This window comes from Syngnathus floridae, chromosome 11 (assembly GCF_059516105.1).
Source record: "Syngnathus floridae isolate MCC-2025c chromosome 11, RoL_Sflo_1.0, whole genome shotgun sequence".
NCBI lineage: Eukaryota > Metazoa > Chordata > Actinopteri > Syngnathiformes > Syngnathidae > Syngnathus > Syngnathus floridae.
In genome coordinates this window covers 948695-964165 of record NC_142423.1, presented here as the reverse complement: position 1 = coordinate 964165, position 15471 = coordinate 948695, and the positions used below count along the sequence as shown (strand labels likewise).

Here is a 15471-nt window from a genome sequence, read left to right as displayed (position 1 = left end):
CGTTAAACCTCAAAGGCAAGTTCAAAAGGAATCTTGAGTTCCATGAAGAATATACGTATAGCATTCATAAATGACATGCTGAGCAAGGGGTATGCCATTGAGATTCCTACGGCACCACTGATCTGTCAAGATGGAAAACTCTGGTATATTCCTCACCACGGTGTATATCACCCACAGAAGAAGAAGCTCTGCGTCGTCCGACTGTGTGGCCAGGTACCAGGGAATCTCGCTGAATAGTGAGCTACTACAGAGACCGGCTCTGGCAAATTCACTGATAGTTCAGGCAATAACCAATTGCCATCACTGCAGACATCGAGGCTATGTACCATCAAGTCCGCATTCCTGTGGATAACACCGACCTGCAGCGCTTCCTGTGGTGGCCAGCAGGAGAATTAAGTCAATTGACGCATCCAGCTGGATGCGTCAATTGACGCCAATCACAACTTTGCGTAATGACTGCTTTATACATGTTTGTAGGAAAATTCAGAAAAAATCTGAATGCTTCGTAGAAAAACAAAGAAAAAAACTTTACATAAGTTGTGTGCATGATACAGTAGTTTATAACGAGAACAGCTAGATGCGTCAAATGACGCAATTGAACATTATAGCATGCACAATATAGTTGTCCACATAAAGTTCTTTCACTAGCATTTCAGTCACAGACTTGCACTTTGTGCCTGTCCCTGATATCAGACAGCCTTATCTTTGCAGGCCATGCAAATTTTAGCCATGCGTTTTCCACATACAGGACCTTTTCAAACATCACGAACGGTTACAGTTCTGTTGCCGCTACACCCCACTTTTATCTGACAAGTCACTCTGTCCCCAAACTGTTGACTCTCTGCTCATCCTCTCCCGAGATATGGCTTCACACTGAGGCAGTCTTTTGTTCCAACTTCAGCTCGGATCCAAAACTTGATTCCAAACTTGTCGGGTTTATTTGGCATATATTGAGCGAACCTACATCGAGTTTTGGTTGGAAACAGCTATTCATCCACTGTCAGTGAATCCTGTGGAATATATGCCTTCTGGCTGTTCTCAACAAACCTGTCCAAAACCATGACATCAAACAAAATTTGTCTTTCTTGACCCTCTCTCCACGAGTGGAGCGGACATCAAAATGGTACTGTTTTACTCTTCTGAATCGGGCACGAGGCATTGCTTGACGAAAGGCTTGGCTTCCATATTTTTCTGACAACAGCAAATCTAACACCCTCTTAAGTACAGCAACCCAATAAATGCTTCAAGCTTGAAGGAATGGGGTCAAAATACAAAAAGTCCTGCCTAGCTACAAAAGCAGATATGCTCAAACCTCGTTGAATAAAGTACATAAGCAGACAAGTATATTCACATACCAAATCAATAAAGAAGACAAAACTAGACATTTTTATATATGGTGACGACAAAGGTTTTTATAACTTCATGATATGTATTTCTGTGCACTTTGAAAAAACAAATGTTTTTTTGATATATTGCCTGAATAGCATAATGGCCCTTACGGAAAAAATTAATGCATGCCTGATGTTTTTCTAAATCACGGACACTGCCAAACTCGTCTAAAAATGTTCAGTACTTGATTATATCTTATGTTTTGATTAATGCTTGATGTGACGTCGTATTTTGCCGAATGCTAGACGCCAGTCTTGGATTACTACTGAAAGTTCTGGACGAAAGGAAAATGTTTTGACTAATAATGAAAAAATATGGTTGGAAGCGTGATTAAACTAAGAATTTGACGAAGTAAGCAAGTACATGAAGTGTCAAAAGAACAAACAAATAAATGCATGGTAAGTGGTGAGTAAGAACTTTTCATAGTCAGGAAACATTAGCGAATTAATGATGTCACACCCAAAACTTCACATATGTGTGTACAAAATGACAAAATTGGAAGGATGATGAATGGATGAAGTGTGACAGTAGGTGAAGTGGGTGTATGGGCAAGAATGGAGGAGAATGTTTACAGGAAGGTCACTTGGAGATAAAACCAGCAGGTACCAGAAGGAAAACGGCAGGAGGGAGACTGCCAAGAACACGGCCAAAGGTGATCGCCAAGGCTGAAAGACGGGATGGAAAACAGCCTCCACACACATCGAATCGCCCATAATCAGCACCCAACCCCACGGAACCAGCTCTCACCGAACCAGCACCCACTCCCATGGAATCAAACTCTTCTGCTGTATTGTATCTTTCCTGAAAACAGTTTTCTTAAAAAGAATTGTGATTGAACTGAACCAACCTGTCTAAGTCTAATTTTGTTTCGGTGTCTTCGTCTAAAACTGAAAAAGAAAACAAACACGCAGTGAGTAAATTGAATAACAGGTGATTGGCTCTGGCTTTTGCCAGAGGCGTGGATAGGGCGCTTCCCAAATTGTGGACAAAGTCCAACAAATGGTGACCATCCGACCTGATTTCTTCAGAAGGAAAAATGCATGCTCCTGAAAGGATTCTTTCTTCTCTGTGTTCTGACCGACACCCGGGGGTGAAAAGAGCATAACCATCCGAGCCAACTCTCCGAGCCAACCCTCTATACAGTCCTCAGGCTCCCAAACAATAGCGTTAGCAGTTTGGACTATTTTATTGCAATGTTTTTCCTTATTCAGATTTGTTTCAAGACTAGAGTTACAGTTAGACTTCACTTTGATGGTTAATGCAGTCATTGTAATTTTGTTGTTTTATCACAGTAGATTGGTTTATTTACATTTCAAAAACTAGAAGCCATTAATTTACAAATGATTGCACATTAGTTTACATATTTAAATGTTCAGATATTAAGATGTGATGGACAGTTTTTGCACGATTTGAATGAGGCAAAATAACATGCTTTTTCTCTCGAATATATTGTAAGCATTTGTTCCAGTTGTAATCATTTTCTGTATAAAAATTTAATTTGGCGTTCAAAAAGTCTTTTTTCAAATTTGAGTCTTGAAAGAAGGGGTCGTCTTATATTCGGGCCAATACGGTATGTCCTCACCTGGAGATCGCCAAACATTATGCACTGAGATGGCTTAGTGCACAGCGCTAAATACGTAGCTCGCTGTATTAACTTAAAAAACATGCCAATGGTACTTGTGTATGGAATTACACGCAAGGAAAAAAGAAAAATGAAAAGATGAACAATGTGTTGAATTTAGAACTTTATTGATTCAACAAATCAAACAAACAAAAATATTGTACAAATATGACTTTCACAGGTTGGTCTTTAGAAAAAAAATAAAGCAGAGCAGGTTCACATATGGAATGTTGAGTGTAGGTGAGCTTTGTAGGCTGAAATGGGGGAGGAAGAGAGCAGTTAGACATGAAACCCCATCAGGCCTTGCGTCTTTCGCGTTTGCTTTATTTCCCCTAAGAATGTACTTTCACCAACCAATTGTCATGTTTGTCATTTGCATTGTTGCTATCCTTTTTTGTTGTTTAAGAAACAAGTGTGAAAAGGGGAGCTCGCTTTTTTAAAACCTACGTAAAGACAGGAAACTACTTCTTGTGAGCAGCACTTGTCCACTTTTGAGCAAGCCACACAAATGACTGGCGTTCACTTGCTCGGATGGCCCTTCTCTCCACACCATCGGAAAGTGATTTTGAATACGTTGAGAGACACAAAAATTCAGCTTGCTTTTTCTCATGATTACTTGCAGCATTGATGAAGAATGCCAACCCCCCTCAACACATTTGTTTGCACCCGTTCGTCCTAATCATTTGTTTTGAAGCATTAATCACCTCGCAAAGGCATTGGGGGGGGGGGGGGGGGGGGGGGGCACCACTTGTCCTTGAGGATGTCCAGGCAGATGAAGCCCTACTCGTCCACTTTGGGATGGAAACACAGTGACAGAAAGCGCACACGTGGTTCTTATTTCAAGGAATCCCAATATCATTTACTGATATGGCTCTAAGTCGGCAGTGGTTCAACTCAAGAGAAATTTCTGACCAAATTTTCCACATTTTCATCCAAAAGCGATCTGCTGAAAATCATGTGATTGGTCCTGATGTCACATCAATCGTGATCAAGCCTTGCAATGATCATTTTGGCTACAAGCACGTACACCCCCCCTAATAAAAACTTTTAATTTATTTTTTTAAAAAAGACCAAGACAATGACCAAAGACAACCCACCTTCTTGGTTTGGCCAAAGAGCAGCAGCCGTGGCGTTGAGTGGACTCTCGTTGTTTGGTTCTGGAAGCAAAAGACATGAGAGAAATGAGGCGGTGGGCGAGCACACAGTGGTTGAGCGCGCGATGGGTGAGCGCACGGCGGGCGAGCGGTTTACCTCCCAGTAGGCTCTGGATAGACAGCAGGACAGCACGCACGTCCATCAGAGCCGACCACTTGTCCTTGAGGATGTCCAGGCAGATGAAGCCATGCTCGTCCACGTTGGGATGGAAACACGGTGACAGGAAGCGCACGCGTGGTGCCTGGTACGGGTATCCGGCCGGGAAGTCCAATGACAGCTTGTACTGCAGACCCTCGTACACCTGCAGCAACACAGCCGTTAGCGCCGGCACACCCGCTCGCCCGCACCGGCCAGACCTACCGTGTCGCAGGCTCCGTCGATAGTTCCCACCCACTTGAAGAGGTTGTCAGACTCGGGGAAGGCCGAGATTCCCTTGTCGCCCGCCATCTGCGGCCCGCCGAAACATAAATGAATGACTTCCCTTAACAGTTTCAAACAATAAAAGGTCTGAATTGCAGGACATAGAGCAACACTGTCTCTGTTAACAGCAAAGACCTCCAAAAATTGGCCACCTTCATTGAATGTTATTCAAAAAGAGAAAAGGCCGCTCTCAAGCTAATATTGGCCGATTTGTTGAACCATTCTGACGTGATTGAGATTGGTCAGATGGGATCCAAACATGAAATACAAGCACCTACATAATCAAAAACATTTTCAGCATTTTTTTATTGGCTCAGACACGCAAATATGCCACGTGAACAGGGATGGCGCGTAGGCCCAAAGGGAATAAAAGACTACAAATTACACAAACACGCATTGTTTGCTCAAAGGTGACAACTATTTGAAGGCACATCTGTAGCTATACACTGGCCCCATGTGGTGTGGAGGTTGAACTACAATAAAGCGTTTCATTTCTTCCTGGGGGTGCACATCAGTGAGGACCTCTCCTGGTCCGCAAATACCTCGTCACTGGCAAAGAAAGCTCAGCGCCGCCTGTACTTCCTGCGGAAGCTCAGGCGTGCATGTGCTCCTCAGGCAGTCCTGTCTACATTCTACCGTGGCACCATTGAGAGCATCCTCACCGGTTGCATCGCTGTCTGGGGTGGTAACTGCACTGAACAGAACTTGAAGGCCCTGCAGCGCATAGTGAATACGGCTGGTAAGATTATTGGTGCTTCGCTCCCCTCCCTGAAGGACATTTACACCTCCCATCTCGCCCGCAAGGCAACCTCGATTGCGAGAGATGTGAGTCACCCGGCTCACTCTTTGTTTGACCTTCTGCCCTCTGGGAAGAGGTACAGGAGCCTGCGCTCCCGCACCACCAGACTCGCCAACAGCTTCTTTCTCCAGGCTGTTAGGACCCTGAACTCGCTACCCCCTTCTGCGTAGCATGCGGCACTGTTGCGCTATTTTCTGGAATGTCTGCTGTACGCGCACTTGCTCCTTTTTTTGCTCCTCTTATTTATTTATTTATTTATTTGTTGTGTTATTTATTCATTATTTATTCAGCACGCTGTTGTTATACTTGTTTACTTGTTTGTCTGTTGTGGGCCATGTCTTGTCACCGTGGGATAGGGGGGAACGAAATTTCGGTTTCTTTGTGTGTGTTTGGCATGTGGAGAAATTGTCAATAAAGCTGACTTTGACTTGATTTCGCAAAGTGTAAAAGAAAGGCCGCTCTACTCACCATTAGCATCATCAGTTCCTGCTGGAGCCTGCAAAACACAATCACCACGTTCAGCCTTGGTAGCTGCACTGCACTGAATACAACATGAAGGCCCGGCAGTGCATAGTGACCACGGCTGGTCAGATTATTGGTGCTTCACTCCCCTCACTGAAGGACATTTACACCTCCCATCTCACCCGCAAGGCAACCATGATTGTGAGTGATGTGAGTCACCCCGCTCACTCTTTGTTTGATCTACTGCCCTCTGGGAAGAGGTACAGGAGCCTGCGCTCCCGCACCACCAGACTCTCCAACAGCTTCATACTCGAGGCTGTTAGGATCCTGAACTCCCTCCCCCCTTCTGCGTAGCCTTCTGTACTTTTGCACTATATTCTGACTGTCTGCTGTATGCACACTTGCTCCATTTTTGCTCCTCTTATTTATTATGTTATTTGTTTATTTTTTATTTATTCATCACTCTTATTCATTGTTTACACCTTCTTGTTTTTATTTTTTGTGTTTACTTGTTTGTATATTGTGTACTATGTCTTGTCACCGTGGGATAGTGGGAACGTGATTTCGATCTCTGTGTGTCTTGGCATGTGAAGAAATTGACAATAAAGCAGACTCTGACTTTTTGACTTAAGGACTGCCGTCAACTCGTGTTCACGCTTTCATTAGCTGGGGTCAACAGTAATGTTGCCAAGATCAACAAGTACGCAATCATTCTCACCGTTTAGTTACGGACCCTTTGGTGGTGTTGCCGCCCACCTCGCTGCCCTTTCTGGTGGCGGCTTCGGCTGAAGCGGCAGGGTCCAAGTTCTGAGAGGCCATTGGTCAGCTCTCTGCTGAATGCAAACAACAAAAATCCAACCGCTAGCTTGGACAAGACAACTTTGCGACAGCCTAACTTGACATGCACCAAACACTTGTTTTATCAATCGAATGGGCTGCCGATTTTTTGTTTTTCAATTAATCGGATTTAAAAAAAGAAAAATCCATCCTCTTTTTGAAAAACAAGGAATGCAAGGAATATGTGACTGGCTTGGTTTGCAACATCCGTTGATGTTTGCAAATGTATTATTTGGGCTTTGAAATGAAGCCAATGATAATCTAGAAAGTGCATAGATTTTAATTAAAATCCATGAAATCTTGCTTTAAAGGCCATACGAGAAAGCGTATCGGGTGCCAACATTGGTCGGCCTCGGCAGTTCAATCGGCTAAGCTAAAGTCACGCTAGCGCCTTTGCTAGCGTTCGACATTGAAGCTCACTTACGGACAATTGAGCACTTGCTTAGTTTGTTGTTCTTACCGTGGCGTGGCAATGCCGCCGAAATTCAGACTAGTCGAAAGACGAACGGCCGGCAAAAGACGAACGGCGGCCACTTGGCCAGCACAGTGGTGCTCCCAGTTTAAACAGAGGGAAACTGACGCGCTGAGCCAATCGGCGCCCGACTTTCAAATACAAACGCCGCCTTGCTGGCCAATTAAAACGGCTGCTTCAAGGGGCAAGCGTTGCGACTGGACATAAAACACGCCCGAAAGTAGTAGATGAACCTGTCAAGATTAACAAAATCCGAATAACGCCATCTTAAAAAGAAAGATATTACAACTTTACTTCAAGAACATAAAGTACATAAATAATTTGCCCCTGTGCATCCAACAGTAATACGCGCTCAGCACTCGAAAACATTACACAAGAGCTGTGTCGAGCGAAAACGGGGTCGAAACACACAAACAGATGAACTACTGTCATAAACAATTTTGCCATTATTTCCGGTCGTCAAGTCCCATAAAAAATCCAAAGGCAACAAATACAGCAATGGTGTGTGGACAATTCTGTTTCCTCACTTCACTGGTTTATTTTATATCAAACAAATTGTTTTAGGTTCATTACCTGACATGTTTCGGCGGTTTCTTCCGCCTTCATCAGAGTCCGCCTTTATATCAATTTGTTTGATATAAAAGAAACCAGTGAAGTGATTAAAAAAAGGAAAAACAAGATGAACTTAGTACAATTAATTCTGTTTCCTGTAATATACCCTGCGAGCATTTTGGCGTCTAATAGACGTCTATTAGACGTCTACAGGACTGTCTCCGAAAATTAGAATACTGTGATAAAGTTCTTTATTTTCTGTAATGCAATTAAAAAAAAACAAAAATGTCATACATTCTGGATTCATTACAAATCAAATGAAATATTGCAAGCCTTTTATTATTTTAATATTGCTGATTATAGCATACAACTTAAGAAAACTCAAATACCCTATCTTAAAATATTAGAATATTTCCTCAGAATAAGTAAAAAAAAAGATTTAAAACAGCAAAACAAAATCGAACATTTGAAAATGTCCATTAATGCACTCAGTACTTGGTTGGGAATCCTTTTGCACAGATTACTGCAACCAGTGTGGGGTGGCATGAAGGCAATCAGCCTGTGGCATTGCTCAGGTGTTATGGATTCCCAGGCTGCTTCAATAGCGGCCTTTAGCTCATTTGCATTGTCTGGTGTCTTTCAGCTTCTTCTTCACAATACCCCACAAATTCCCTAATGGGGTTCAGGTCAGGGGAATTGGCAGGCCAATCGAGGACAATAATGCCATGGTCAGTACACCATTTACTGGTGGTTTTGGGACTGTGGGCAGGTGCCAGATCATGCTGGAAAATGAAATCATCTCCATAGAGCTTTTCAGCAGACGGAAGCATGTAGTGCTCTAAAATCTGTATTTACTCTGGACTTAATGAAACACAGTGGACCAACACCAGCAGCTGACATGGCTCCCCAAACCATCGCTGACTGTGGGAACTTCACACTGGATTCCAAGCAACATGGATTTTGCTCCTCTCCAGCCTTTCTCCAGACTCTGGCGCTTTGACTTCTGAAGGAATGGGGTCGAAATACAAAAAGTCCTGCCTAGCTACAAAAACAGATATGCTCAAACCTCATTGAATAAAGTACATAAGCAGACAAGTATATTCACATATTAAATCAATAAAAGAAATATTCTAAGCATATAATTATACCTACACCAAAACAATAAAGACGTAACTAGACATTTATTGATAGAGGGTAATGACAAAGGTTTCTACAACTCTATGATCTGATATGTATATCTGAGCACTTTGTAATAACAAATGTTTTTTGATATAGTGCCTGAATAGCTTAATGACCCTTAAGGAACTGTTTAATGCATGCCTGATGATTTTCTAAATCACAGACACTGCCAAAGTCATCTAAAAATGTTCAGTACTTGATTGTATCTTATGTTTTGACTAATGCTAGACGCCAGTTTTCGATTACTACTGAACGTTTTGGACAGAGGGAAATATTTTGCCTAACAAAGAAAATATATGGTTGAAAGCATGATTAAACTAAGACTATGATGACGTAAGCAAGTACAGGGAGTATCAAAAGAACAAACAAACAAAAACATGGTAAGTGGTGAGTACAAACTTTGCATAGTCAGGGAACATTAATAAATTGATGATGTCACAGCCAAAAGCTCACATAATTCCATACAAAATGACAAAATTGAAAGAATGATGAATGGATGAGGTGCGACAGTGTATGCGAAAGAATGGAGGAGAATGTTTAGAAGAAGGTCACTTGGATATAAAACCAGATCTGGTGATCCTGAAAGGGGGATCCTTCCATCTGTGGTCCCTTCTCAAGGTTTCTCATTTTCCCCTGGCAGGGTTTTTTTGAGTTTTTCCTTGCCCTTTTGGGAGCTTATGATCAGGGGATGCTTTGAGAGTAATTGTCAATTTTTGGCTATGTAAAGCCCTTTGAGACTCTTTGTGATTTAGGGCTATACAAATAAACTTGACTTGACTTGACCCAAAGACTCATCACCCATCAAACTCGGCCCACACCGGCATGTGCAACTGAATATACATAAGCTGACCAAAGAACGTTGAATGTTGCCTTTTCTGAATGGAAACTTTCTGCTCTTGAGCATTGTCGCACGAAAGCCCCAGCGCTGTATTGTACTTTCCTGAAAACAGAGCTTTCTTAACAAGAATTGTGATTGAACTCAACCAACCTGTGTAAGTCTAATTTCTGCTTCAGTGTCTTGGCATTTTCCTAAATCTGAAGAAATCAAATGAGCACGCAGTGAGTAAATTGGATAACAGGTGATTGGCAATGGCTTTTGCCGTGAGGCGCAGATAGCGCGCTCCCTAAATCGTGGACAAAATCCAACACTTCCAAATGAAATACAAAACTTGCTTTCGTCTGAATAGAGGACTTTGGACCACTCTGCAACTGTCCAGTGCTTCTTTTCTATAGCCCAAGTCAGACACTTCTTCCATTGTCTTGAGTTCAGAGGTTGCTTGACCATGGGAATACGGCTATTGCAGGCCATTTCACGGACAAACTGTGAACAGTGGCTTTTGATACCTGGACTCCAGCTTCAGTCCACTGTCTTTGAAGCTCCCCCAAATTCTGGAAGCGACTCTTCTTCACAATGCTGTTAAGGCTGCGGTCATCTCTTTTGGTTGTGCAGCGTTTCCTGCCACATTTCCCCCTTCCAACAGACTCTTTGTGGATGTGCTTTGAAACTGCACTCTGTGAACAGCTTGCTCTATGAGAAATTTATTTTTGTGTCTTACCCTCCTGATGGAGGGTGTCATTGATGGTCCTCAGAACAGCAGTCAGAGCAGCAGTCTTCCCCATACTTGTGATTTAGTTGACTGAACCAAGCTGAGTGTTTTTCAAGGCTCAGGAAACCCTTGCAGGTGTTTCGAGTTAATTAGACCATTCAAGTGATTACGATACTGCTGGCTAAATGGCATGTTTGTAAATGTCGATATATTTACCAGAAACCAAATTTATGGTTATGCTGTTACCCATGCAACGAATCTGAGCAAACATAAATTTCTAAGATACTGCTGGCTAAATGGCATGTTTATAAATGTCGATATATTTACCAGAAACTAAATTTATATGTGTAACTGTTGGTCAATCCACAAATTCCAAAGCACACAAAACCTTGTATTTTAGTGCTTTATTTCTTAGGCTCTGTTTGACACCTACTGGCAGTTGTGTTTACATGTTCTGAGTTCCGAAAGAAATATTTTGAAAAGTAATAGAGACGCGAGTCCGTTGCCATGGAAACAAAGACCGGTTTCAAGGCTGTGTTTGTGTCACGTGACGTGCCGTCGAGTCGCTCCGGAAATGACGTATTGTAAACCCGCCGAAAAACCGGCATTCTAAGACGCACTGTGAATTTGGACACAGGGGCCGACACTCAGCAGCCAAGATGAACGCACCTCCCGCCTTCGAGTCGTTCTTGTTGTTCGAAGGCGAGAAGAAGATCACCATCACCAAGGACACAAAAGTGCCCAACTCGTGCCTGTTCACCCTCAACAAGGAAGACCACACATTGGGCAACATCATACAAACGTAAGTAGCGCGCGGTGGCTAACCCCTGGCGGCTAACTTGCGCGCAAGCTTGCTAACCGAGAACCTGCTGCTTGTCCTCCTGCGCGATCACAAACAAAAACCTAACGGCAAATCACCACACTCAAATGTCACAAGTCCGAAATGATGAGAGCTGCGCATCCTTTTTGTTCTCCGTGGGAGTGACGCTCGCTCGCATGCCGTTTGCTCTTTTACCACGCAGGCAGCTGCTGAAAGATCCTCAGGTTCTCTTCGCTGGATACAAAGTTCCTCATCCTCTCGAGCACAAGATCGTCATCAGGGTGCAGAGCACGCCTGACTACAGTCCTCAGGTAAGGCACCGAATGTATCGCCTGCAACTAACTCGCACACGTGCTGCAACTTGAATGCGCGCACGCGACCATGTTACACGGTGGAAGCAAATGCAATGCTTTGATGCACCAGGAAGCTTTCACCAACGCCATCACCGACCTGATCAGTGAGCTCTCACTATTGGAGGAACGCTTCCGGGTGGCCATCAAAGACAAACAGGAAGGCATCGAGTGACCCCCCCCACCCATTGACCATGATGTCACTTCCCTCTGCACTTGTAAATAGTCGCTTTTGTGTTGTTAAGGTGAATAAAGATGTCCTTTTAAGAAGCTTGGCTTGGGTGCCGCTTTTATTTCCTGCCCTAGTTGTGCTTGCAGGAGAGCTGACGAGGTATCTGTAGCTGGGAGGGGATTACACGAGTGAAAGCCTTGGGGGAGGTCAGCTGTTGAATAGGTGTGCCAAAGTAGTTACCCCCGTGAAAATCTGTATATCCCCAGCCGTCCAGCCGTGGGAGCGCGCACGCCTTGAGTAGAAAGCAGAAACCGATGCCGTACAGCGACACCACCTGCTTGTTTTCAATAAAAACATGAAGAACACATGTTTGCGTCAATCAATTCCCATTTTTGGAAAGGGTTTATTTCATTTTATACAATTCGTGTTCTGCCGTTGACATGAGGTGCGTCCAAAGACCAATCGTACTGTCGGAACACTCGATCACTTCACCAAAAAGCAATTATAATTACGTGAGCTCTTTGCACAAGCCTCGATGCCTCAGACCCCAATATCCTCATAATGTCTAGACCCCAAATGGCTTATTTCAATGCAAAAAACACCATCTTATATTTGGGCCAATGTGGTAATATATATGAACAGTTGCAGACCCGTTTTCGCCCTCGTCACAGTACAGAAACAGCCTTCATTAAAATCACAAACGATCTCCTAATTGCAGCTGACTCTGGTTTAATATCAGAACTTGAAGGCCCTGCAGCGCATAGTGAATACGGCTGGTAAGATTATTGGTGCTTCGCTCCCCTCCCTGAAGGACATTTACACCTCCCATCTCGCCCGCAAGGCAACCTCGATTGCGAGAGATGTGAGTCACCCGGCTCACTCTTTGTTTGACCTTCTGCCCTCTGGGAAGAGGTACAGGAGCCTGCGCTCCCGCACCACCAGACTCGCCAACAGCTTCTTTCTCCAGGCTGTTAGGACCCTGAACTCGCTACCCCCTTCTGCGTAGCATGCGGCACTGTTGCGCTATTTTCTGGAATGTCTGCTGTACGCGCACTTGCTCCTTTTTTTGCTCCTCTTATTTATTTATTTATTTATTTGTTGTGTTATTTACTCATTATTTATTCAGCACGCTTTTGTTATACTTGTTTACTCGTTTGTCTGTTGTGAGCCATGTCTTGTCACCGTGGGATGGGGGGAACGAAATTTCGGTTTCTTTTTGTGTCTTTGGCATGTGGAGAAATTGACAATAAAGCTGACTTTGACTTTGACTTTGACTTTGATCTCTCTAGCCGTTCTCAATTTATCCAGTTAAAATCATTCACATCTCATCCCTCCCACCTGTCCTTTGGTGCTCCCCAGGGCTCTGTCCTTGTTGCATCTTATTTATCATTTACCTCCTCCCACTCGGCCTGATTTTACGGAAACATAACATCAATTTTCACTGTTACGCGGACGACAGCCAGCTCTATGTCTCCTCCAAACCCTCTTTGGCTTTCCCACCCTCCTCCCTCTGTGCCTGCCTTCAAGAAATCAAATCCTGCTTCACCTCAAACTTCCTTAAACTCAACAGTGACAAAACTGAGGTAGTCCTCATTGGTTCCAAAGCTTCCCTCAACAAACAGCCCAGTTTTACACTCACCATTGACAACTCCTCGGTTTCCCCTTCCCCTCAGGTTAAGAGCCTGGGTGTCGTCCTTGACAACACCCTATCATTTACCACCCACATATACAACATAATCCGTTCTGCCTATTTCCACCTCCATAACATCAACCGCCTCCGTCCATCACTCACTCCCAACAGCGCTGCTATCCTGGTCCAGTCTCTTGTCACCTCCCGTCTGGATTACTGCAACTCCATCCTTATCGGTCTCCCCCACAAACTCCTCCATAAACTGATAATGGTCCAGAATGCTGCTGCTCGCATCGTCACCAGAACCCCTGTTCACTATCACATCACTCCTGTTCTACACCAACTCCACTGGTTTCCTATAAAACAGAGCATTGACTATAAAATTCTCTTCCACACATTCAAGGCCATCCATAACCTCGCCCCTCCATACCTGTCAGACCTCCTCCACATCAACATTCCTACCCGGTCTCTCAGGTCTGCCTCCACTATCACCCTCACTGTCCCCCCCACATTCCGTCTGAATTGGAATCTGGAACTCTCTCCCCCCCAGACATCAGAAACATTGACACAATTCATCTGTTTGCATCCCACTTCAAAACCCACCTGTTTAGGCAGGCATATGTCTGAACTCATCACTCTGCTGCAGATGTTTCTTTGCTTTTATACTCTTTTTTTTCTTTTAATAGTGTATGCTGTTTAATGCCTGTACAGCGATCTTGAGTGCCTTGAAAGGCGCCTTATAAATAACATTTATTATTATTATTATTATGAGTCAACTATAAACCATATATTTTTATTGTACCAATCCTGATAGAATAAGGACTTGTTTCGGCACAGAAGATATCTGTTATTCCAAAGCATAGTTGTGTGGGGTGAAAAGTTGTGCAGCTATAACATTTTCCAGTACAATAGAACTCTGAACAGGTAATTTATCAATATTGAAGTCCTCCATAAAAAGACATTTCAATCCTCCAATCTTATTAAACAAGGAAGTTGGAATACAGTACCAAAATGAGTTACTGTTTGATCCAGGTTTTCAGCCAATTAAGTTTTAGAGTTCCATTAAGGCAGGGGTGTCCAAACCTTTTGCAAAGCGGGCCAGATTTGGTTAGATTAGAATGTATAGGGGCCGACCATTCGCATTGACATTCCTCGAACATTAACATAGTATATGAACTTGTAAATATGTAACTCCAGTAATCCCTCGTTTATCGCGGATAATTGGTTTCAAAAGCCACCCGCGATAAGTGAAATCCGCGAAGCACGGTCACCAACAAGAAGTACTGGGCAGGTCAACGAGTTAGCGGAAAGATGCTAATTCGCGTTCGTGCTAACATACAAAAACGGACTTCTAAAGGAATGTAAACGAACATTTGGAGCAATACTACATTGTCCTAAAGGTTAGACACATGTTTCCTCAATTTAGAAGTTTTAGTTTGACTTTTAAATTTTTTTTTAATTTGGAAAAAAAATCCGCAATGTAGCAAAGCCGCGATAAACGAAACGCGAAGTAGCGAGGGATCACTATATATCCTTTGCTGTCTGCAGATAGGTTGATATTGCAAATGAGAATCTGTTGTCAATTGCACTACCAGAAAAGTTAAAGATTAAAATAATAATAAATTAAATACAAATGAACGATTTTATGAAAGTTGAATGATTTTTTTTCAATAGCTGTTTTAAGTTTGTTTTATTATTGTTATTGTTGTATTCATGAGAAGGGTGATATTGGTGTTTGTGACTGCAGTAAACAGGCCAGGTTGCATCATGTCAGATTTTTAATCCAAATTAAATCATTCTCCATTTTATCTTTTCTATTTCAGCTTCATACGCAACAAATTACTTCATAATCACAAAATAATAATTCATAGTCTTTTTGTTGTTTGCGATCACTGTGAGCGGGCGGCACAGACGCGTAGTAGTGTGTAGAGCAGGGGTCACCAACACGGTGCCCGCGGGCACCAGGTCGCCCATGAGGACCGCATGAGTTGCCCGCAGGACTGTTCTAAAATTAGCTCAAATAGCGGCGCTTGTCAGTGAGCTGCATCTATTTATTTTACAGTCAA

At 43.2% G+C, this 15471-nt stretch overlaps 2 protein-coding genes across 2 annotated transcripts; one reads left to right on the top strand and one right to left on the bottom strand.

Annotated features, from left to right (window-relative positions):
• Positions 1-3121: 3121 nt before the first annotated feature.
• On the bottom strand, positions 3122-7306 carry ube2c (ubiquitin-conjugating enzyme E2C). Its single transcript, XM_088390381.1, has 7 exons — positions 7144-7306; positions 6565-6676; positions 5853-5880; positions 4526-4612; positions 4262-4466; positions 4108-4167; positions 3122-3264 (listed from the first exon to the last, which is right to left on the bottom strand). The coding sequence occupies exons 2-7, from the start codon at positions 6663-6665 to the stop codon at positions 3227-3229; spliced, it is 519 nt and encodes a 172-aa protein (XP_088246507.1). The 5' UTR covers positions 6666-6676; positions 7144-7306; the 3' UTR covers positions 3122-3226.
• Positions 7307-11004: 3698 nt separating this feature from the next.
• On the top strand, positions 11005-11873 carry polr2j (RNA polymerase II subunit J). The gene is made up of 3 exons (XM_088390818.1): positions 11005-11235; positions 11456-11564; positions 11677-11873. Exons 1-3 carry the CDS (start codon positions 11093-11095, stop codon positions 11776-11778), a joined length of 354 nt encoding a protein of 117 aa, XP_088246944.1. The 5' UTR covers positions 11005-11092; the 3' UTR covers positions 11779-11873.
• Positions 11874-15471: the final 3598 nt, after the last annotated feature.